Source organism: Lolium rigidum, chromosome 7 (assembly GCF_022539505.1).
Source record: "Lolium rigidum isolate FL_2022 chromosome 7, APGP_CSIRO_Lrig_0.1, whole genome shotgun sequence".
Classification (NCBI taxonomy): domain Eukaryota; kingdom Viridiplantae; phylum Streptophyta; class Magnoliopsida; order Poales; family Poaceae; genus Lolium; species Lolium rigidum.
In genome coordinates this window covers 336,827,690-336,852,903 of record NC_061514.1, presented here as the reverse complement: position 1 = coordinate 336,852,903, position 25,214 = coordinate 336,827,690, and the positions used below count along the sequence as shown (strand labels likewise).

The window sequence follows — 25,214 nt, the reverse complement described above, 5'->3', positions numbered from 1 at the left end:
GTTGGAATCGGGAAATGCTACATGTAGTAATTCTAAAATGTCTTGAACAATTTGATACTTGGCAATTGTTGTGCTCATGTTTAAGCTCTTGCATCATATACTTTGCACCTATTAATGAAGAAATACATAGAGCTTGCTAAAATTTGGTTTGCATAATTGGTCTCTCTAAAGTCTAGATAATTTCTAGTATTGAGTTTTGAACAACAAGGAAGACGGTGTAGAGTCTTATAATATTTACAATATGTATTTTATGTGAGTTTTGCTGCACCGGTTCATCCTTGTGTTTGTTTCAAATAACTTTGCTAGCCTAAACCTTGTATCGAGAGGGAATACTTCTCATGCATCCAAAATCCTTGAGCCAACCACTATGCCATTTGTGTCCACCATACCTACCTACTACATGGTATTTCTCCGCCATTCCAAAGTAAATTGCTTGAGTGCTACCTTTAAATTTCCATCATTCGCCTTTGCAATATATAGCTCATGGGACAAAATAGCCTTAAAAACTATTGTGGTATTGAATATGTACTTATGCACTTTATCTCTTATTAAGTTGCTTGTTGTGCGATAACCATGTTCCTGGGGACGCCATCAACAACTCTTTGTTGAATATCATGTGAGTTGCTATGCATGTTCGTCTTGTCTGAAGTAAGGGCGGTTTTCACAATAAAATGGTTTGAGTATGCATACTGTTAGAGAAGAACATTGGGCCGCTAACTAAAGCCATGAATCATGGTGGAAGTTTCAGTTTGGACATAAAACCTCAATCTCTTATGAGAATATTATATGTTGTTGAATGCTTAAGCATTAAAAGAGGAGTCCATTATCTCGTTGTCTATGTTGTCCCGGTATGGGTGTCTAAGTTGAAGAATGATCAAAAGCGAGAAATCCAAATGCGAACTTTCTCCTTAGACCCTTGTACGAGCGGCATAGAGGTACCCCTTTGTGACACTTGGTTGAAACATATGTCATGCAATGATAATCCGTGTTAATCCGAGCTAATTAGGACAAGGTGCGGGCACTACTAGTATACTATGCATGAGGCTTGCAACTTGTAAGATATAATTTACATGATACATATGCTTTATTACTACCGTTGACAAAATTGTTTCATATTTTCAAAATAAAAGCTCTAGCACAAATATAGCAATCGATGCTTTCCTCTTTGAAGGACCTTTCTTTTACTTTTATGTTGAGTCGAGTTCACCTATTTCTCTCCACCTCAAGAAGCAAACACTTGTGTGAACTGTGCATTGATTCCTACATACTTGCATATTGCACTTGTTATATTACTTTACATTGATACTATCCATGAGATATACATGTTATAAGTTGAAAGCAACCGCTGAAACTTAATCTTCCTTTGTGTTGCTTCAATACCTTTACTTTGATTTATTGCTTTATGAGTTAACTCTTATGCAAGACTTATTGATGCTTGTCTTGAAGTACTATTCATGAAAAGTCTTTGCTTTATGATTCACTTGTTTACTCATGTCATTTCCATTGTTTTGATCGCTGCATTCATTACATATGTTTACAATAGTATGATCAAGGTTATGATGGCATGTCACTCCGTAAATTATCTTTGTTATCGTTTTACCTGCTCGGGACGAGCGAAACTAAGCTTGGGGATGCTTGATACGTCTCCGACGTATCGATAATTTCTTATGTTCCATGCCACATTATTGATGATATCTACATGTTTTATGCACACTTTATGTCATATTCGTGCATTTTCCGGAACTAACCTATTAACAAGATACCGAAGAGCCGATTGTCTGTTTTCTCGCTGTTTTTGGTTTCGAAATCCTAGTAACGAAATATTCTCGGAATTGGACGAAATCAACGCCCGGGGTCCTATTTTGCCACGAACCTTCCGGAAGACCGAAGGAGAGTCGAAGTGGGGCCACGAGGTGGCCGGACACCGGGCGGCGCGGCCCTGGCCCTGGCCGCGCCGGCCTGTCGTCTGGGCCCCTCGTGCCGCCTCTTTACCTGCCCTTCCGCCTACAAATAGCCTCCATCGCGAAACCCACAGTACCGAGAGCCACGATACGAGAAACCTTCCAGAGCCGCCGCCATCGCGAAGCCAAGATCTGGGGGACAGGAGTCTCTGTTCCGGCACGCCGCCGGGACGGGGAAGTGCCCCCGGAAGGCTTCTCCATCAACACCACCGCCATCTTCATCAACGCCGCTGTCTCCCATGAGGAGGGAGTAGTTCTCCATCGAGGCTCGGGGCGTACCGGTAGCTATGTGGTTCATCTCTCTCCTATGTACTTCAATACAATAATCTCATGAGCTGCCTTACATGATTGAGATTCATATGATGATGCTTGTAATCTAGATGTCATTATGCTAGTCAAGTGGGTTTTACTTATGTGATCTCCGGAGACTCCTTGTCCCACGTGTGTAAAGGTGACGAGTGTGTGCACCGTGTGGGTCTCTTAGGCTATATTTCACGTAATACTTATTCACTGTTATGAATGGCATAGTGAAGTGCTTATTTATATCCCTTTATGATTGCAATGTGTTTTGTATCACAATTTATCTATGTGCTACTCTAGTGATGTTATTAAAGTAGTTTTATTCCTCCCGCACGGTGTAATGGTGACGAGTGTGTGCATCCGTGTTAGTACTTGGCGTAGGCTATGATTATGATCTCTTGTAGATTATGAAGTTAACTATTGCTATGATGGTATTGATGTGATCTATTCCTCCTACATAGTGTGAAGGTGACAGTGTGCATGCTATGTTAGTACTTGGTTTAGTTGTGTTGATCTGTCATGCACTCTAAGGTTATTTAAATATGAACATTGAATATTGTGGAGCTTGTTAACTCCGGCATTGAGGGTTCGTGTAATCCTACGCAATTAGTGGTGTTCATCATCCAACAAGAGAGTGTAGAGTATGCATTTATCTATTCGTTATGTGATCAAAGTTGAGAGTGTCCACTAGTGAAAGTCTAATCCCTAGGCCTTGTTCCTAAATATCGCTATCGTCGCTTGTTTACTCGTTTTACTGCTGCGTTACTACTGCTTGTTTACTCGTCCTGGGCAAAGCACTTTTCGAGTGCCGTTGCCACTTGCTCATACTTATTTATACCACCTGTATTTCACTATCTCTTCGCCGAACTAGTGCACCTATTAGGTGTGTTGGGGACACAAGAGACTTCTTGCTTTGTGGTTGCAGGGTTGCATGAGAGGGATATCTTTGACCTCTTCCTCCCTGAGTTCGATAAACCTTGGGTGATCCACTTAAGGGAAACTTGCTGCTGTTCTAAAAACCTCTGCTCTTGGAGGCCCAACACTGTCTACAGGAAAAGGAGGGGGCGTAGACATCACTTACATGATTGAGATTCATATGATGATGCTTGTAATCTAGATGTCATTATGCTAGTCAAGTGGATTTTACTTATGTGATCTCCAGAGACTCCTTGTCCCACGTGTGTAAAGGTGACGAGTGTGTGCACCGTGTGGGTCTCTTAGGCTATATTTCACGAATACTTATTCACCGTTATGAATGGCATAGTGAAGTGCTTATTTATATCCCTTTATGATTGCAATGTGTTTTGTATCACAATATATCCGTGTGCTACTCTAGTGATGTTATTAAAGTAGTTTATTCCTCCCGCACGGTGTAATGGTGACGAGTGTGTGCATCGTGTAGTACTTGGCGTAGGCTATGATTGTGATCTCTTGTAGATTATGAAGTTAACTATTGCTATGATAGTATTGATGTGATCTATTCCTCCTTTCGTAGTGTGAAGGTGACAGAGTGTGCATGCTATGTTAGTACTTGGTTTGGTTATGTTGATCTGTTATGCACTCTAAGGTTATTTAAATATGAACATTGAATATTGTGGAGCTTGTTAACTCCGGCATTGAGGGTTCGTGTAATCCTACACGGTTAGTGGTGTTCATCATCCAACAAGAGGGTGTAGAGTCTAGCATCTATCTATTTATTACGTTATGTGATCAATGTTGAGAGTGTCCACTAGTGAAAGTATGATCCCTAGGCCTTATTTCCAATACGCAAACACCGCTTGTTTCATCGTTCTATCGCTTGTTTACTTCCTGCAATATTACTACCATCAATCGCACGCCGACAAGCACTTTTCCGGCGCCGTTACTACTCGCTCATATTCATTCATACCACTTGTATTTCACTATCTCTTCGCCGAACTAGTGCACCTATTAGGTGTGTTGGGGACACAAGAGACTTCTTGCTTTGTGGTTGCAGGGTTGCATGAGAGGGATATCTTTGACCTCTTCCTCCCCGAGTTCGATAAACCTTGGGTGATCCACTTAAGGGAAACTTGCTTCGCTGTTCTACAAACCTCTCGCTCTTGGAGGCCCAACACCGTCTACAAGAATAGAAGCACCCGTAGACATCAAGCACTTTTTCAGGCGCCGTTGCCGGGAGGAAAGGTAAAAGGCACTCATACTTCGGTCCCAGGTAACTAAGTACTTTTCTGTTACCGTTGTGTGTGCGCTCGAAGCTATTTCCTTTAGATCCTGCAATTGCATCTTTTTGTTTCTTGTTTACACTAGTTTGGCATAATGGACAACAGTGAGCTTCTTATTCTATTTCCTGATTTAAGACATGGATGGTTTGATGCGAAAATTAAAAAACCTATGGAACATATTAGTATGAACGCTTTGAACACCATTGTTGCTAATGATATGGAAAATTCTAAGCTTGGGGAAGCTGGCTTTGATGAGCATGATATTTTTAGTCCCCCAAGCATTGAGGAGAAAATTTACTTTGATGATACTTTGCCTCCTATTTATGATGATTATAATGATATTGGTCTTTTAGTACCACTTGTTATGGAGGATAAATTTGATTATGATTACAATATGCCTCCTATATTTGATGATGAGAATAATAATGATAGCTACTTTGTTGAATTTGCTCCCACTACAACTAATAAAATTGATTATGCCTATGTGGAGAGTAATAATTTTATGCATGAGACTCATGATAAGAATGCTTTATGTGATAGTTATATTGTTGAGTTTGCTCATGTTGCTACTGAAAGTTATTATGAGAGAGGAAAATATGGTTGTAGAAATTTTTATGTTACTAAAACACCTCTCTATGTGCTGAAATTTTTGAATTTACACTTGTTCTATCTTCCTATGCTTGTTACTTTGCTCTTCATGAACTTGTTTATTTACAAGATTCCCATGCATAGGAAGCATGTTAGACTTAAATGTGTTTTGAATTTGCTTCTTGATGCTCTCTTTTGCTTCAACTCTTATTCCTTGCGCGAGCGTCATTAAAATTGCTGAGCCCATCTTAATGGCTATAAAGAAAGAACTTCTTGGGAGATAACCCATGTTTTATTTTGCTACTGTTTTGTTGTGTCTTGGAAGTTGTTACTACTGCAGCAACCTCTCCTTATCTTATTTTATTGCATTGTTGTGCCAGGTAAAAGTCTTTGATAGCAAGGTTCATACTAGATTTGGATTACTGCGCAGAAACAGAATTCTCTGTAGGTAACTCAGAAAAATCTGCAAATTTACGTGCGTGATCCTCAGATATTTACGCAACTTTCATTCAATTTGGGTATTTTCATCTGAGCAAGTCTGGTGCCACTTTAAAATTCGTCTTTACGGACTGTTCTGTTTTGACAGATTCTGCCTTTTATTTCGCATTGCCTCTTTTGCTATGTTGGATGGATTTCTTTGTTCCATTAACTTTCAGAAGATTTGGGCAATGTCCAGAAGTGTTAAGAATGATTGTGTTACCTCTGAACATGTGAATTTTTGATTATGCACTAACCCTCTAATGAGTTGTTTCGAGTTTGGTGTGGAGGAAGTTTTCAAGGATCAAGAGAGGAGGATGATATACTATGATCAAGAAGAGTGAAGAGTCTAAGCTTGGGGATGCCCCGGTGGTTCATCCCTGCATATTTCAAGAAGACTCAAGCGTCTAAGCTTGGGGATGCCTTGGGCATCCCCTTCTTCACCGACAACTTATCAGGTTTCTTCTCTTGAAACTATATTTTTATTCGGTCACATCTTATGTACTTTACTTGAAGCGTCTATTTGTTTTTGTTTTGTTTGAATAAATACATGCTTGTGTGGGAGAGAGACACGCTCCGCTGTTGCACATGAACACATGTGTTCTTAGTTCTATCTTTAGTGTTCATGGCGAAGGTTGAAACTGCTTCGTTCATTGTTATATGGTTGGAAACAGAAAATGCTACATGTGGTAATTGGTATAATTTCTTGAATAATTTGATACTTGGCAATTTTTGTGCTCATATAGATCATGTTTAAGCTCTTGCATCATGTACTTTGCACCTATTAATGAAGAACTACATAGAGCTTGTTAAAATTTGGTTTGCATGATTGGTCTCTCTAAGTCTAGATATTTTCTGGTTGAGGTGTTTGAACAACAAGGAGACGATGTAAAGTCTTATAATGCTTACAATATGTGCATATGTGAGTCTTGCTGCACCGTTTTATACTTGAGTTTGCTTCAAACAACCTTGTTAGCCTAGCCTTGTACTGAGAGGGAATTCTTCTCGTGCATCCAAATCCTTGAGCCAAAAACTATGCCATTTGTGTCCACCATATCTACCTACTATGTGGTATTTCCTGCCATTCCAAGCAAATACTTCATGTGCTACCTTTAAACAATTCAAAAGCTATTATCTCTTATTTGTGTCAATATTTTATAGCTCATGAGGAAGTACGTGGTGTTTTATCTTTCGATCTTGTCATTTACTTTTGACAGACTTTCACAATGGACTAGTGGCTTCATCCGCTTATCCAATAATTTTGCAAAAAGAGCTGGCAATGGGGTTCCTGACCCAATTAATTAACTTTCATTAATAATTCTCTTCACATGTTTTGCTCCGATTCATCGTTAAGCAACTTAATTTTGCAAATAGACACTCCTTCATGGTATGTGATTGTTGGAAGGCACCCGAGGATTCGGTTAGCCATGGCTTGAGAAAGCAAAGGTTGGGAGGAGTGTCATCTAAAAAATAAAAAATATAAACTAAACTAAAGTACATGTGTAAACAAAAGAGAAGAGGGATGATCTACCTTGCCGGTAGAGATAACGTCCTTCATGGGAGCCGCTCTTGAAAGTCTGGTTGACGAGGTAGTTAGAGTACCCGCTACCATTCGTTGACAACAACAAACACCTCTCAAAACTTTACTTTTATGTTCTCTATATGATTTCAAAACTTAAAAAGCTCTAGCACATGATTTAATCCCTGCTTCCCTCTCGCGAAGGGCCTTTCTTTTACTTTATGTTGAGTCAGTTTACCTACTTCTTTCTATCTTAGAAGCAAACACTTGTGTAAACTGTGTGCATTGATTCTTACATGTTTACCTATTGCATTTGTTATATTGCTTTATGTTGACAACTATCCATGAGATATACATGTTACAAGTTGAAAGCAATTGCTGAAACTTAATCATCCTTTGTGTTGCTTCAATGCCTTCTACTAAGAATTTATTGCTTATGAGTTAACTGTTATGCAAGACTTATTGATGCTTGTCTTGAAGTACTATTCATGAAAAGTCTTTGCTTTATGATTCATTTGTTTACTCATGTCTTTACCATTGCTTTGAATCACTTCATTCATCTCATATGCTTTACAATAATGTTGATCAAGATTATGTTGGTAGCATGTCACTTAAGAAATTATCATTGTTATCGTTTACCTACTCGAGGGCGAGTAGGAACTAAGCTTGGGGATGCTTGATACGTCTCAAACGTATCTATAATTTCTTATGTTCCATGCTTATTTTATGACAATACCTACATGTTTTGTTCACACTTTATATCATATTTATGCGTTTTCCGGAACTAACCTATTGACGAGATGCCGAAGGGCCGCTCTCGTTTTCTCGCTGTTTTTGGTTTCGTAAATCCTAGTAAGGAAATATTCTCGAATTGGACAAAATCAACGCCCAGAGTCTTAGAATTGGACGAAGCTTCCAGAACACCCGAGAGTCGCCAGAGGGGGGCCACAGGCCCACCAGATGATAGGCTGGCGCGGCCCAGGCCTTGGCCGCGCCGCCTTGTTGTGTCGTCGCCCCGTCAGCCCTCCGACTCCGCCTCTTCGCCTATTTAAAGGTCCCTGACCTAAAACCTCGAGACGAAAAAAGCCACGGTACGAGAAACCTTCCAGAGCCGCCGCCATCGCGAAGCCAAGATCTGGGGGCAGGAGTCTCTGTTCCGGCACGCCGCCGGAGCGGGGAAGTGCCCCCGGAAGGCTCCTCCATCGACACCACCGCCATCTTTATCAACGCTGCTCGTCTCCCATGAGGAGGGAGTAGTTCTCCATCGAGGCTCGGGGCTGTACCGGTAGCTATGTGGTTCATCTCTCTCCTATGTACTTCAATACAATAATCTCATGAGCTGCCTTACATGATTGGGATTCATATGATGATGCTTGTAAAGATGTCATTATGCTAGTCAAGTGGATTTTACTTATGTGATCTCCGGAGACTCCTTGTCCCACATGTGTAAAGGTGACAGTGTGTGCACCGTGTGGGTCTCTTAGGCTATATTTCACAGAATACTTATTCACTGTTATGAATGGCATAGTGAAGTGCTTATGTATATCCCTTTATGATTGCAATGTGTTTTGTATCACAATATATCCGTGTGCTACTCTAGTGATGTTATTAAAGTAGTTTATTCCTCCTGCACGGTGTAATGGTGACAGTGTGTGCATCGTGTAGTACTTGGCGTAGGCTATGATTGTGATCTCTTGTAGATTATGAAGTTAACTATTGCTATGATAGTATTGATGTGATCTATTCCTCCTTTCGTAGTGTGAAGGTGACAAGTGTGCATGCTATGTTAGTACTTGGTTTGGTTATGTTGATCTCGTTATGCACTCTAAGGTTATTTAAATATGAACATTGAATATTGTGGAGCTTGTTAACTCCGGCATTAAAGGTTCGTGTAATCCTACACAGTTAGTGGTGTTCATCATCCAACAAGAGGGTGTAGAGTCTAGCATCTATCTATTTATTCTGTTATGTGATCAATGTTGAGAGTGTCCACTAGTGAAAGTATGATCCCTAGGCCTTATTTCCAATACTGCAAACACCGCTTGTTTACTGTTCTCATCGCTTGTTTACTTCCTGCAATATTACTACCATCAACTGCACGCCAGCAAGCACTTTTCTGGCGCCGTTACTACCGCTCATATTCATTCATACCACTTGTATTTCACTATCTCTTCGCCGAACTAGTGCACCTATTAGGTGTGTTGGGGACACAAGAGACTTCTTGCTTTGTGGTTGCAGGGTTGCATGAGAGGGATATCTTTGACCTCTTCCTCCCTGAGTTCGATAAACCTTGGGTGATCCACTTAAGGGAAACTTGCTGCTGTTCTACAAACCTCTGCTCTTGGAGGCCCAACACTGTCTACAAGAATAGAAGCACCCGTAGAATTCAGGTACCCGGAGTTGGCGGGGATGGGGGCCGTTTCCCCCCCGATAGGCTGGCGGGGACTCGCGGGGATGGGTACTCGCGGGGATCGGGGCGGGGATGGTGGAGTTGTCCCTGGTCATCCCCGTCCCCGTCGCCACCTTGACCAGCAGCTGGCTTGCCGTCCCTAGCCCGCACCCCAGAGGCTCACTGGAAGACTTCCAACCATCACTACATTGGATTTCGCGCGAGGGAGGGGAGGGGGAGGGGTGCCATCCTTAATCACCGCGGTGCCCCTCCCGCTTAGTTGCTATCCTATTGTGCCGCCGGCGGATGATGCTGGCGCATCCTCCACGCGACTGCATGTCGTTGCCACTCAAATGATATTGTGTTGGGGCTCAGCCTCTCCTAGTCCAGGGCTTCAAGCTCCACTGCTACGTGTGTATGTGCATAATGCGTGTTTTGTTTAATTAGTCCACACCAATATTGTCACGAATTGAGCAGATTCATTGATTTACTTTTGTAATTCATTTTATGTTTTGCTACCTCCATTCCAAAATAGAAGGCGTATAATTCTTTTTCTAAAGTCAAGCAATGTAAAATTTGACAAAAAAAAAAAGAAACTTTCTTCAAATCCTGTTTCCTGCGTCTAGCCGTCTAGGCACCTTTCTTCCTCCAAAAAAAGAGAACTTTCTTCAACCCGCCGAATTACTAAAAACCACAATAGACCGACCGAACCGAAGAAAAACCTGGTGCCGACCACAGGCGACCGGCTCCTTCTGCCCACCGAGCCGCTTAACCCAGCTCCGACCCGGCGGCTCAACCCCGTCCTCCGATCTCTCTCCCCAATTCAAACCCGCTCCTCCCTCCACTCACGCCGGCGACGAGCGCCGCCGGCTAGGGTTCCGTGGTGCCGCGCGCGGCGGGCCCGATGGAGGCATCCGGCTTCGGCCGCGACGCCGGGCCCCTCAACCGCGCGCCGGGCTCCGCCCCGCTCGCATTCGGCGCCGGCGCAGCGACCGCCCCTCCTCCCGCGGCGCCGTTCCCCTCGGCTCGCCCGGCCGCCCCTTTCGTGCGCCCCTCCCCGACCTTCCCGAGCGCGCGCACCCAGCTCGCCGCGGCGCCCGCCAGCTCTCGCCCTAGAGCTGCTACCGCGCCCATCCCCATACCGTCATCCTCCGCGCGCCCGGTGGCAACTGCTCCCACCGCCTCCGGTTCGGTGCGGTTCCCGAGCCCTGTTCGTGCCGTCGATCCGGGCGCGGCTGCCGCTACTGCTCGCCTCGCCGCACGCCATCTCCAGCCCCAGCCCAGGTCGAGTTTAGAGCTCCCACCCCCTAAGTGGTTTCTGTATGTTTTAGGTTACTGTATTTGCTTTACTGTTGCCTCAGAGTGACTTTAACTGTAAGTATACCCATGTAGTAGCTTCAGAGTTTGAAGCACAGCGTGTTCGCGTTGTGTGGAGCTACGTTCCTTCCACTCGCAGTAGTTTCACATATTTGGTGATTCCATAGAGTAATGATAATGATATCCCCGTGCTTGCCAACATTTGACTATTAGCGGGTCATAGCACTCTAGTGATCTAGTTTGCTATGTTATTGACCGAACATTTTCGTGTTCATATTCAGACTAGCTGCACCATCCGTAAGCAGGCCCATGCAAACTGTTACTTCCTCAAGGAGCAGGTCCCCGCCACTTTTATCAAATCAGCGTTCGGACTTTACTGCGGAAAATGACAATGGTATGGGACAAAGAAGGTAAAACTGCTTCGTGAACCGTGATGTATCTCCCGTCAAGCTACTGAATTCACAACAGACGTCCAATATTATTATTCCGTTATCTTCTATAATTTATATTTATATACATGATGTGAATAATTTGTACATAAGGGCTTGTTAGGGAGGTATAGCTCATCATTAGGCACAATCCTCCTTTGACATCATCCAAATAATGTAGCTCAAAGAAATTGGGATAATCCGTGTACGGTCAGTACCATGCAATCTTGTGAAAGTTGTGCAATGAACCAAATATTCTTCACATTTCTGCTGAACTCTATGCTGTTGCTTGGAAGTAATTTGGCCAGAAGAACAGTACATTTTAATCAAAGTAGGTTCTTATATATGAAATATGGCGCTTATCATTATATTTGTTGTTAGGATATGCAACATGGTGTATAGTCCATCTTTGCCCTCGCATGCTTGACATGTCATTCTTTCTCTGGAGCACCCTACGTGTGTGGACATATGGTTGCATAGGTCTGGGTATGATTTTTCTGTTGGGCGTGAGCTCAGTTGGGGTCTTCAAGGAGCTTGCAACTATAGCCTTGTGGGTAGTTGGGTACAGCTATCAGGTTTTAAGACCTAACATGTCTTCCATTGATAGGTTGGTGAACTATGCAGATCCATTGTTTGAAAATGGAAGTGTGCAACCCACAGTGCAAATGAGGATGCAACCTCCAGATATTGGAAAAACAGCAAGATCACCGCCATTAGACATGACCAGGCAGTTTAGACCTTCATCAAGCTTTCAAAATTATCCCCCTGTCCAGCATGCTGAGTCTCGTGATCATGTGCAGAGGTGAGTTCTTAAGTTCTATGCATTGCTGCAAATTATCTCATAAAAGAGTGTACTGCTGGTTACTTAGCTAGTAATTACTATTTTTAGTACTAAATGTCACTGGTCATGCTGCTTAACTCCATGTTATTGCTAATATTTCAGGCCGAATCTATCACCTTCCAAGTTTGGAATCCAGAACCAGTCTCCTTTTCATGATGCACGTGGAGCTTCCTCTCCTCTTCTGAATAGCAATTTAGTTCCTGGTAGTGGGAGGCCCCGTCCTGTCCTAGGAACTGCATCTTCTAATTATGATAAGTCAACACAACCAGTTATGGCACAACAAGAGACGAGCGATCATATGCGACATCAAAGGTGCTGTGGGCTAGAACTGTTGGAAACTGCGAACTTGTTGATCTAGTGATCTGAACATCATTCTTTTTGTGATTCTGTTTTAGTATTTTTGTTGTTTGCATTATTAGTATTCAGCAAACATAGTCTTTATTTCAGTAGTTGTCTCTGGTATACTATTTTGAGGCGAGGAAAGAATTCGTTTTATAGATAAAAAATCGTTACTGTGATTGTCTTTCAAGCTGTATTGAAGTTTGTACTAGATATATGTGGTATATATTACACGGGAGAACCTTCTGATGCTGGTAGGTTCGCACGCAGCAACTATTCAAAAAAACACGTGCTAGAACCAGCTTTCGCGCTGTAATGCAGTACTCAGTGAATTTTAAGTAACCCAGATCACTGTAATCATTGCTTTATGCCATCTATTGTGCGCCCTTGCTCCTGTTGGTGCTTGTGTGTTTATGGCTTTCTAATGTCTTTTTCTTTTATCCTTCTCTTGTAGATTTTCTGCTCCATTTCAAAGTAGAACAGTCGATCATAACATTTCAAAAAGGTCTAGGTCACCTACTTTATCCTATGAAGATGTTGATGGTGCTGAAGCTCGTCATGGTACTGGTGCAAATGCTAGAAGGTACCACTATCTACGGATTGTGATTTCCCTATTGTGTTCCCATTTTTTACTTTGCTCAATAGATATATATGTGCTCTCCAAAGCGCTTGAACACCTTACTCCATATATTGATCTTATAAATCTTTGTATATAAATGGGCAATGTGTCTGCTGCTTTGATGTTTCTTTTACATATCCTGGAGAAAGTTAAATAATCATGAGCATCCATTGGAAAATTATTTCACTAGGGAAATGGGAAAAATGCTGGCCAATAATCATTTTGGGCACGGATTACCAAGGAACACATTGCACACGTGCTTAATGTGTTTTCCTTTCTTGGTCGGTGTATTTCTTTTCTGCAATTTTTTTTTAAATTTACTTTCCTTGTAGCTTTTAGTCTTGCTAATGGAGTACTAAGCAACTGATGTTTTGTTCAAGCTCCTTAATGCAGAATTGCCTCAACAGTATGTACTAACCTCATGTTCTAATTCTTCTATTTTTTCTTCGTTTGAAAAATGTCTTATTTTGGGTGAAATGTGAGTTGTAAAATTCTTCTTTACTCTTTATCCACTAATTCTATTGGTTGGAGTAAGATAGTTACGGAGTATTATTTTCTTGGTTCTCACATGGTTAACACTAGTTCTAGTAGTCTCAAATCTGGTAACCTGATGTACTGTAGACTTTTGACTAATGCAGAAAGTGTTTTCCTCATGTTTCCTTTACAGACTGATAGACTATACGGATACTTTGGTTGATGATGCAAGTATTGAAACTTCAAAAAGGATGAGAGCTCCTTCATCTGAATTCAGGGACATGCTCAAATCTCCATCTTCAGATATTAGAGACAACATTAGGTCAGCACCTGCAGGATTTGGCAGTAATGGTGCAGCCCAGAATTTCCGTTCACAGGCTGATAACCAGCGGTAAATTCTTTGAGTTTGTTTTGTTGAATTTCAGTTTTGGTTATTATGTTAGTTGTGATAAGAGATGCAGCAACGCAGTTGAAAATGAATTATAACCAGTAAGAGCACAATCTACTACACCTATCATATTTATGCCTAGGAGTGGCAGTTAAATTAACCCGTTACTGTGCCTGCTGGTTCTTAACTCCTGGCATTGTTGCTGTTATTACAGGCCTAATGCTTCCATTCCTAAGGTTGGAGGTCAAATACAATCTCGCATTGGTGATGTGCATTCACCACCGTACCAGGTGTTTAGACCTTCAGATACTTATTCAAATGAACATAGCACACCAGCATTTTCTCCACCAAAGCCTTCAATTCTCAGTTCTAGCAGAAGCAGTGCGACTCCTTCGGATGTTACTGATGATGCTATCCCTTCAACTGAACTTGAGAGGTGCTTATGGTAGCTCCATCATATATTCTTTTCAAAGATACTGCTTGTTGTCATTGACTCATGTAACATTTTCTGTAGAGAAAAACAGGCAAAAGCCAAGCGTTTGGCTCGTTTCAATGTCGAATTAAACAGGCCAGTAGAAAATACCAATGATCTTGCAAAAGGAGACAGACAGAAACAAACCTCTTCAGTGGGGAAAGCTCCTGTCACATCAAATGATAGTAATTTGGTTGACATGGACTCCCCAGAGTTGGCTGCAATTCTTGGGCTTTGCTCTGATATGTGTCCAGGTGATTCCTGCTCTAGATCATATCACATTTTGTGCATTCTCCACTCCTCTTCAGTGAATTTCTTAAACATGGTACTTACAAATGTGTATTCGGTTTGTTTCTAGAGCCTGAAAGGGCGGAGCGAGAGAGAAAGGGGGATCTTGATAGGTACGAGAGGTTAGGTGGAGACAGAAACCAAACAACTGAGCTTCTTGCTGTTAAAAAGGTAGATAATGTTTACCTTATATCCTGCCAGCACGACAGGATTCTATCTGAATTTATCTTTCATCACCTATAACAGGAAGCATGATGGAAGTTATTATTATTATCTGATTGATACAGTATACTAGGACTGCTGAGAGAGATGCAGACTTGATCAGGCCTCTGCCAGTTCTGCAGAAGACCATGTCATACCTTCTCAGTTTGCTAGATCACACATACGATGACAGTTTCTTGGGCTTATACAACTTCTTGTGGGATAGGATGCGGGCGATAAGAATGGATCTTCGAATGCAACATTTCTTCAATCGAGAGTGTATTTCTATGCTTGAGCAAATGGTAAATTGGATTTACTTTTCTTTCATTGGACACCCTTTACTTCCCAGATGAAACTATTTCCCAGAGTTTCATCGTGGAGCAATCTTTTCTTTTCTTGACCAGATAAGGCTCCACGTTGTAGCAATGCACGAGTTATGTGAGTACAGCAAGGGAGAAGGTTTTTCAGAGGGTTTTGATGCGCACCTCAACATTGAGCAGATGAACAAAACATCAGTTGAGCTATTTCAAATGTATGATGACCACAGGAGAAAGGGTGTAATCTTCTCAACAGAAAAAGAATTTCGGGGTTATTATGCACTGCTCAAGTTAGACAAACATCCTGGTTACAAGGTGAGGTGAATTGAGTGGTCTTGTTGTTTTCTACTGTTTTGCTGACTTCTACATACATCTGGATTAGGTTGAACCTTCTGAGTTGTCTCTGGACCTTGCTAAGATGTCTCGTGAAATTAGATGCAGTCCAGACGTCTTGTTTGCAAGAGAAGTTGCTAGGTAGTTACACCATCTGGCATAATTTGAAATTCCTGGCTTGTACTGACTTTACTTTGACTTAACACCAACTTTTGTCATGCAATTCAGAGCGTGCAGAATGGGAAACTATATTGCCTTCTTTAGGCTTGCAAGGAAAGCAACATATCTGCAAGCTTGTTTGATGCATGCTCACTTTGCAAAGGTATACTAGTTTGTCGGTGAAAGGCTATTCATTTTTATAGCATCTTTGTACTGTAATCATTTGTTCCAAATATGCTCATACTTCTAGTTCTCCATTGTGCATTTGTGCTGGTAAGAGTGTAATATAAGTAGCCTTGCAAGTTGTAATAATACAATGTGTCACCAGAATTCAGAACTGACAGTTTTGTTGTAGTTAGTACAATAAAAGGTGAGGTAGTATAAACTTCTTAATTTTTGGCATGGTTCTATTCTATTGCAAGCTGATTCAATGCTAAGCTAGCTAGGGGAAGCTGTGGGATCAGTCAACACTTATTTTTTTTAATGAACATTACGTTACTACAGCTTACATATGAGTCCACATAGGTCCTTGTTCGGTACAAGAGGTTTTCTGGGGATTAGCGGGGATAGTCCCCAAAGGGATTGGGTGAAACCTCTACCTTCACTCAATCCACTCAAATTCCCATAACACCCCAATCCCTAGGGGCAGTGTATTGAGTATTGGGGAAAATACATTAGAATTTGGGGACACAAGTGGGGAAAAGTTGGGAGCAAAGTAGGCCAATACACTAGAACCAAACATGCTTTTAGAAATCAGTGGAGTTTTGGGGTTTGGTGGGGATAATTCCCACAAATCCCTAAAAATAACTAGTACCAAACAAGGATTATAACGTTGCTAGTAATAACTAATAATTGACCCCATAGGGCAAAGTTTATGTATCCACCACTGTTTGACAGTGACTGGCCCTCCCTGGCCAGTATTGCACTTTGCGGATTTAAGGTGTGCTGTAGTAGCTAAAGTATTTTATGTTATGACAAGTCACCAGTTAGCTCTTCCGGAAACAATGGTTGATATGAACATAAGGTATTAGACGGGGATAGACTGACTTAAATTGGGATGACAGAGCTATAGGGGTTTAGGGATAGCAAATGGACGTGTGCGAAATCCATTTCTTGCTTGATCTGAAAGATTATAATGTTGCGACTTAACTTCACCCTTAATACTTGGGTTCTATCTTGGAAAAGAATTAAACTCTTACTTTTTCCCTCTTTCCTTCCTACTCTCCTGACTTACTGATGCACCTTCCTGGCTTCCTTTCCTGCTAATGGATAAACATACATGCTGAACTTCCTAATAACTACCATTTCGCTGGATCTCTACTTGCCCCATCCGTACTCTCGAACATCAATAAGGCCATTGCTTTGCCACAGCTGTTTTCTTGGCATTGTCGATCGAAGACATGCCGTGTGTGTTGTGAGATCAGAATGGAATCACAGGTCAGATCTGGATGTCCTTACGTTGCTGCTGTCTGTTGCTTGTTTGCCAAGCCATCGAGCTTCCACGACATTCTGCTTGTGCTAAGGGATGCCCTCGTCACCACCAACTACCGTTGGATGTTTGCTGATATCTCCCAAAATGCGACATTGGCATTGCGCTCTTTGGTCGCTGTGGTCACCAAGTATTTCATCCGTAGCTGCCTGGGCTCCTGCTGCTCGAGGAGTACCTGCTTTTACGGGAAGACTGTAAATGCTGTGAACCTCAGAGGATGTCGTTGCATTGTGTTCAGATCAACCAAATGCATATAAGTATCTCTTGCCTATTGAAATCTAGTGTGAGTTTTAGTCACTTCTTCCATACCACGATCCTCTTCAAGTAGTCTTATTCTGTCCCTTCAGGAATTGTGGATATTGCCTGTTCGACCATAGACCATAGTTCTGCTCCTATACTGTATGAGGGTGTCCGTTTTCAGATATACTTTGTAGTTCTGTGTATAGGATAATTGTTTTGTTCTAGTTGGCTAATTGTTCTTCAGTTCACACTTTTGTAAAGCTTGACACACATTTCTTCTACCCAGGTAAGAAGGCAAGCGCTGGCTTCCTTGCACAGTGGTCTGCAGATTGGCCAAGGCATCCCTATTTCACATGTTGTGGAGTGGCTTGCAATGGAGGTAAGTGATCTCTTACTTGAACAGTAATTTATTCATTATGAGAAAAAAGATATCATCCGGTTCCTTCCTTTATTCAGGACGAGGACATTGAAAGTCTCTTAGAATACCATGGTTTTGGATCGAGGCAGTATGAAGAACCATACACTGTTAAAGAAGGACCTTTTCTTAACAGTGACAGCGATTTTCCATCTGGTTGCTCTGAACTTGTGCATTCAAAGAAATCACAGAGAATCGTCGATGATGTTTCTTGTGGTCCAGTTTGTGCCCCCACTAGCCAAAAAGTGACTGCTGCACCATATTCTAGCGTCTTTGCTTCCCCAGCTAGAAAAAGAGAGCTGGTTACACCACAGGCTGCTCCTGTGATTCCTGTTAATGCCAAACGAGAGTTTGGTTCGTTGTTTTCTGGACCCGCTTCTCCCACTTCTGGCGGACAGATTACCTCACAGTATTCTGGTTTGTTTTCTCCAAAAGCTGGCAATAAACAATTCACTTCACCATATTCAGGTCCTGTTTCCCCAATCGCTGGTAGAAAGGAAAGTGTGCCAGTTTCACCTAGTACTGCTTCTCCACGTGCTACCAAGCACACAGGATGGATGGATGACCAAAGAGTAGCTTCACCAAAAGCAAAGGAGAAGACCAAGGTGTCTGATGATTTAATAGTACTTGAAGACCATGATGGTGGTTTTGTGGAGTTCTCAACAGAACAAACTGGCGTACCGCAGTCAGTAGCCTACACTCAGCATATTGATGATTTGGCAGAAACCAGAGTCTCACATCCTCTTGCAGATGGTATATCATCAGATTACCCCGATATGCATGGAGTTGAACATGAGCTCAGGGCACATGGCTCTGGTAGCGACACAGATTTGGATGAGGAAGGTCCATCATGTCGCCAAGTCAATCTAATAGAATCTGTGTGGCCTACAGCTACAGGTCCTGCATTGCCTGGTCACGAGTATGGAGATCTACAGATTAATAACAAGACGACAGATGATTCATTACCTTCATTTTCAATTGTTGCGTCCCAGAAGAACAAAATTTCAGATGAAAAACTGAAGATGATACTGAGGTTGGTTTTTGTATCTTTGATCTCTGTCAGTATTTTTTTATAAAAATATACCTAACCTTTGTGACCTACCGTGATCTTATAGGAAATGGAGGCAGCGTGCTGCGGATAGGCGATCTGTGAGGGAGCAGAAAAATGTCCTTGCTCTTGCAGCATTGAATTCTCTGTCACTTGGACCACCAGTTCACCAAACTGCAGTGGTGAGTCTACCATAGACATGCCTTTTTTTTATTTTTAAAGGGTTGGTGTATTCTGTAATTTATTTTGAAGTTTTGTGAGATCATGATAGTTTGACCTCTGTACAATGAAGGTGCCAAAGCATGCAGTCCATGAGCTTGACATTGGTCATGCCTTTAAAGAAAGATACAAACGACAACAAAGATCCTGGTCACGACTAAATGTCTCAGAGTTGGCTGGCCCCATTTTAATTGAAAGGAAACCTGATGCTAGATGCATATGCTGGAAGATGCTAGTACTTGTCCCACCAGGTGCCATGGAATCTCAGAGCTACAATGTTGCCTCAAAATGGTTACTCAAAAAGCTCATGGGTTCTGGAAATGAAGATAACGGATTACTTTTTACTTCAGCAGACCTCTCAATTTGGAGAACATGGATGGGTTCTCCGAGTGCATGCTGCATGTCTGTTGTTAGAGCCAGTGACCAACACGTTATTGGTAACGGCGTTGCTGACAGCGCAAACTGTGTACTATTTGTGGTATCTGAAAGCGTTCCGTGGGAAATGCAGAAGGCACGATTTAGTAGTCTCTTAGCCTCCATACCTCCTCAATCTGGTCTCCCTCTTCTGATTTTGAGCAGCGACACATATAATGAAGGGTATGATTATGTGTCACAAATTATCATTGACAAGCTTGGCGCCAATGATCTGAATGAAGGAAAGATTGCTTCATCTTTGGTTGTTTTTCTAGTTGGAAGCTGCACTGAAGGTTATACCAATGGTTTCTTTGACGATGACAAGCTCCGGGAGGGCTTAAAGTGGATAGCAAACAGTCTTCCTTTACAGCCTGATGTCACCCTCGTGGAGACACGTGATTTACTTCTGAATTACTTGAAACCATCATTACAGATACTTAGCAAACGTGCTGCACCTGAAGTTGGTCCTGAGCATTGCATCTCAGTATTCAACAATGCTCTCAACCAGCTGGAAGAAGAGATTTTGGCTGCAGTATACAGAACTCCTATTCAGTGGCCAGCTCTTGAGATTGATCTTCTAGAGAGATCGAGCAGTGAGCGGAAATTCACAGAAATGTTCTTACCTAGCATTGGATGGTCACTGCCATCAAGAATCAAGCCACTGGTTGAAATCATAAAGAGATGCAAGCTTCCAGAGTTCAGTGATGACTTGTCTTGGCTAAAACATGGCTCTGACTCGGGCAGCCAGATTCAAGATCAGAAGCTATTTCTTGTGGAGTGCTTGACGAAATATCTGACACAATCGGCTCGGCTGATAAATGGAGCTCAGGCGGTTGCTGAGGCAGAGAGCATGGTGCAGAAAGGTGTTGAGCTTGAGCTCCGTGACTCGTATCACTATCTTGTGCCAAAATGGGTTACCATCTTCCAGCGAATCTACAACTGGAGGTTAACGGTCCTTTCTACCGGGGAGTTCTCAGAAGCTTATGTCCTGAGTCAGCGTCTGTACCAGGATCCTGCAGCTGATTCTATTGGTGCAACACAACATGGCCTCACTGCCGATATCGACACTACAGATGAGGCGTCCATTTTGGAGGATCATGACATGATGGTTGTTATGCCATCTGGCCTCTCGCTAGACGAGATGATTGAGGCCAGCTGTGATCTTGATTCTTTCAATGAGCCACCGGTGAGACCTACGCCGCCACAGCTGACCACCCCAACACGTGAGGAACCACAGGCACCGGAGCACGCCAATGGTGAGGTAATAAACCCAGTGCACAGAGCTACCGATGTCAACGTGCACGACGTACCGAGTAGAGTGGAGCTCAGGGATTTGGTTCCACCTGAGTGGGATGAAGAGCTTGTTAAGCTAGAGCAGAAGTGTGCCGAGCTGCAATCCAAGATCGATGATAGTCTCTATATATACTTCTAAGCTGCTGAGACGTCTGAAGGGCTGGACCCTTGTGTAACTTGTAACATTCCATATCGTCGACTCAAAAAACATGATTTTGCGAGGTCTGTGTCATGGTCTTGTGGGCATATATGGCGCAGATATCAAGCATAGAAGCATTGTTGTACTTTTACTACTCCCTCCGTCCATAAAAGATGTCTCAACTTAATTAAAATTTAGATGTATCTAGACCCGATTTAGTATATAGATACATCCAAATTTTAAAAAAAGTTGAGATATCTTTTTTTGGACAGAGGTAGTATTAGTTTTCACAGTTCAATTAATTCATCGACTCCAAAGTTACTCCCTCCGTTCAGATATAATCAATTAATATGGATGTATCTACCTACGCGCGTCGATTAAAGAAGAATGGAGGTAGTAACTGTCACGATAATATTCACGGTGCAATGATTCCGTTATTGGAGTCGCAATGATTTTAATGAAGTCTAGCACTATCTCAAGTTCCAAATAAACCTTTTGATCATGGAAACTCAGAGAATGACCAGGGTCAGATGGTTAGCTCGAGTTGGTGGCTACCCCGCAACCCAGGTTCAAATCTTGTCGGACGTGGATTTGCGGCTCATTGAGCTTCTTCTATAAGAATAAACCCTGGGTGCTAGTGCCCATGGGTCTCGTTGATCATGGAAACTCAAAGGTAAAAATAACGGGTCTAATTGTACTTGCAAAATAAGTTTTATAAATATATCATAACACATTCCAAGTCTAACTATTATAAGGCTTTTTTTTTTTTGGTTATACTTCCTCCGTCCAACCAAAAGTATCTCACCTTGGTCAAAATTTAGATATATCTAGAAACTATCAAGTAGGTAGATACATCCATATTTTAATAAAGTTGAGATACTTTTGGTGGAATAGAGGTAAATTTTAATAAAGTTGAGACACTTTTGGTGGAACAGAGGGAGTATAAGATTAAATGTCAACCAACAATTACCGAACATGGTTTTCTGACTTATTTAATGAACTTGTGGTCTTATACGAAAATAACATCTTTTTTTTTTGCGGAGAAATAAAATAACATCATTTTGTGTTATAAGAAACACAATATTAGTGAGTACCAGCTGGTAAAAATGTTGCAGTTTTGAGATGGGATTTTGTCGAAGTGGCAATTTGAAGAGACAAAAGGTACTCCCTCCGGCACAAACTAATTGCCGCTGTTCAAGTGTACACCTGTACTAGACATGACATACTAGTATATGGCTCAACCAATTAATTTGGGCCAGGGGAGTAATAACTTTTGGCAAAACATGTTAAGCATGGAACAAAGCAAGCGAGCAACATGTAAAGTAACCACTAATATTTATAGACCCCCTCTACTTTGAAAGAAGCGTCAAGTATTCGTTGTGGCAGCAGCACTGCACTACAGCTAATACCATAGTACGGCAAGTATCAACTTTCAAATGATGTCATAATTAACAAAGATAAATTATCAAGAGACCACACTCCAGATGAACACTTGGCGACGTTCCAGTACAACATCTCAATGCCATCCACCCCTAGTTAAACGACCCTGTTTGGGCCAGAACCTTGGCATTGTCACAGCAAGTGCTCTAAGAAAAAAGCGAGCAACATCGCTGAGATTTGCGAAAGCTGCAGAACATCACCATTCGGGAAGTCAGGCCCTGTAGAAGTCAGCAATTTGTAAACGAATTGCTCTAGAAATTCTACAAATGAAAGTAGAGTAGGGCAAGACCTTACCAAAAATGGCAACCAGAGTGTGCTGCAGCTTGTGTTATGAGATTTAAGCTAAAGGACTGCAAAGAAATGAGTTAACTGATATGAGCTTGTTTGCATTTACTCTATTAAGCCAGAAGACTAGCGATATTACCTCATGCAAGGTCAGCAGGAGAGTGGCCGCTGCAGCTGCAACGGTCGCTCTAGCTCGTTACCACCTTCCTTTGAATGCCACTCAACTTGGGTTGGCCTGGAAGCTTCTGATACTTTACCCCCTTCGAGTAGAGGGTGTGTAGGCGAAGGAGCAACACAGGAGAGGCGTCGTTCTGTGGGAGAGCTAGAAGAGGGTGTAGCAGCAATTCCGTTCAGGTGATTTGCTTCTGACGGTACAAATACAGGTAACCCTGACTGTACTGCGTTCAGTGCTATTGGTGCCCCGGTGCTGCTGCAGTTCGCTTTGTCGCTCCCTGCAGGACCTGACTGAGTAAATTTTGGAAAGAAAAATGAATTTCTGAATGCAATTAATAATTGAGGTGTTACACCTACACAGTTGAACGATTGTGCACTTACATTTTGAGCATCCCTGATATGCACAATGATTATTGTTATATCGTCTGTCCTGTTTTCATGCTCTAGCCATAGTTTGTATGACTCCGCAGCGATTGCTGAACAAGTATCTCGAGGATCTGGATGCATAGCCACCTGTACAAATCCAGACGAATGTTTAGTATTACTAACATGGAGTCAGAGAAAACCATAGGCATACCTAGGAAGCAAAACCGAACACACTGTAACATGATGTTGTTACCAAAACACTTCAAATGGTGCATACCACGTCACAAAGACCACTATGTAAAATATAAGGGAAAATTTGTCACATGACACCGTTATTTTTAGGCATTTGCTGAAACACACCATCCGATTGTGCCTTACCAGAACACACCACCTGGCTAAAAACGGAAAGTTTTGCCCTCGCAATACTCTTAATTACTGACGAGTGACGAGAGAGATTGTTTAACTATCGTAATATGATACCTAAGGTAGAATACTTTGAGTATTTCTAGTAAATAACATACTACAACTGTTGTGTTGGTAGGGCAATCGATTCCATGATTTGGTCGACTGTGTTTGTAACATTTTTTGTGGCCGTGGCATCACTTCATTTAGGTTGTGAAAAATATGAGTCACATCCACGATTATTATTTAGTTGTCCACTTAGTTGGTGTGATGGGACAATTTTGGTGTGACAAATCTAACGAGGAGTAAACATGGAGCCCTTACATCTGATCGAGTTGCTATGTTTGTGCAGCATACACCCCAGCCAAGTTAGGGTCTGTTTGGTTGGGTACCAATAGCAGCCTTGTCAAAATATTGGTCGTACCCCACCTTTTTGGCTAGGATTTGGTTCACTACCAATTTTGGCTCGCCCCGCCCAGTGTGGGCGCGCCCACGTCTTCTTTTCGTCAAATCCTGGGCAAAATCACGGTGCGGAAATCGTTCGCCAAAAAATTGGCAGCCAAATTTGGGGCGAGCATACCACATAAGTACAAAAAGGTTCGTCCTCTTTTTTTCGTCCACTTCACTTTCCCCTTCTCATCTCACCTACACGCACACACAAGAACCAAAGGAGGGCACGATCTGCAGGCTGCAGCTATCTCCTAGTCGCCGGTTCCCGTGTCAATCCGAGATGCTTCGGTGGCCGCCGGTGCTGCTTCACCTCTTGGACCAATCTTTCCAACAACGCACGTCAAGGTTAGTGCTCAGATCCCCATCGAACCCCACCCCAATCCCTTTTTTTCTATGAATGATTTACTTCAATCTTGGGTTGTTTAGTTGGAGATGGGATGCACTGTGAGTGACTTGGTAGATGTTATCTATTGCTTATCAAATTCTTGTTCATGTTAATCCCATCACATTAGTTATACTGAACTTGATTAATAGTTAATTCATAGTCCTTTATTGCTGATTTAGAAGCACATACTTGCATTTTCTTTCTCCATTTTGGTGTTTTTATATAAGTTATCAATCCATATTATTAGTTTGAGTATTATTAGTTTGAAGCTGCTCTGATTTTGTAACATGTATCTCTCAGCAAGTAGGGATTTTTAATAATGTGTCTAGATGGTCATTTATATCAATGTATTTATTTGACTCAGATGGACATGGACCAGCAAAGATATTATTTGTACACCATGTTGAGGCATATGTGGTATTGTGGTTGTAATATATTTAGCCGGTGTTGTGCTTGAAAATTTAATTGACATATTACTTATTATTTAGGTCTATTGTGTTATCTAGTAGAGATTATATGCTCGTTTTGTGCAATACATACATATCGCGAGCATTTTGGTTCAACTATTGCTCTGCTGGTTTATTTTACACTAAAATTTTATAATTTTTATAATTTTTTTCATCCACTCTACCCTTAAGGAGTAATTTTTTTATATTACTTGGATGTTCTAGTTAACCACATAATAATTTTCGGAACATTAATTATAGTGTTACTTGCTATAATGTTGCAATGCATATCACTTCAAAGTTTGATTGTTCTAACGATAATTTATACATGTTGAAATAAAAGCTCACCTTGTACTATTTTTTTCATAGCTGCATGAATTGCATAGCTGATAATACAT

The 25,214-nt window shown here is 41.9% G+C and overlaps 1 protein-coding gene and 1 long non-coding RNA gene across 2 annotated transcripts; both read left to right on the top strand.

Moving 5' to 3' along the window:
• Nucleotides 1-10,601: 10,601 nt before the first annotated feature.
• Nucleotides 10,602-11,933, top strand: LOC124669868. The gene is made up of 3 exons (XR_006992344.1): nt 10,602-10,719; nt 11,034-11,162; nt 11,788-11,933. It is a non-coding gene; the product is annotated as an uncharacterized LOC124669868 (long non-coding RNA).
• Nucleotides 11,934-11,969: 36 nt separating this feature from the next.
• Nucleotides 11,970-20,954, top strand: LOC124673491 (SAC3 family protein B-like). Its single transcript, XM_047209564.1, has 15 exons — nt 11,970-11,982; nt 12,124-12,333; nt 12,815-12,943; nt 13,647-13,844; nt 14,056-14,277; nt 14,356-14,567; nt 14,672-14,772; nt 14,889-15,104; nt 15,207-15,434; nt 15,502-15,593; nt 15,681-15,774; nt 17,627-17,719; nt 17,797-18,788; nt 18,871-18,985; nt 19,096-20,954. The coding sequence occupies exons 2-15, from the start codon at nt 12,293-12,295 to the stop codon at nt 20,866-20,868; spliced, it is 4,506 nt and encodes a 1,501-aa protein (XP_047065520.1). The 5' UTR covers nt 11,970-11,982; nt 12,124-12,292; the 3' UTR covers nt 20,869-20,954.
• Nucleotides 20,955-25,214: the final 4,260 nt, after the last annotated feature.

Coding starts and splice junctions, on each gene's coding strand:
- LOC124673491 (XM_047209564.1), top strand. CDS start 12,293: ATGGCACAACAAGAGACGAGCGATCATATGCGACATCAAAG. Junction 15,435..15,501: donor ACAAACATCCTGGTTACAAG/GTGAGGTGAATT, acceptor CATCTGGATTAG/GTTGAACCTTCTGAGTTGTC. Junction 18,789..18,870: donor AAACTGAAGATGATACTGAG/GTTGGTTTTTGT, acceptor GTGATCTTATAG/GAAATGGAGGCAGCGTGCTG.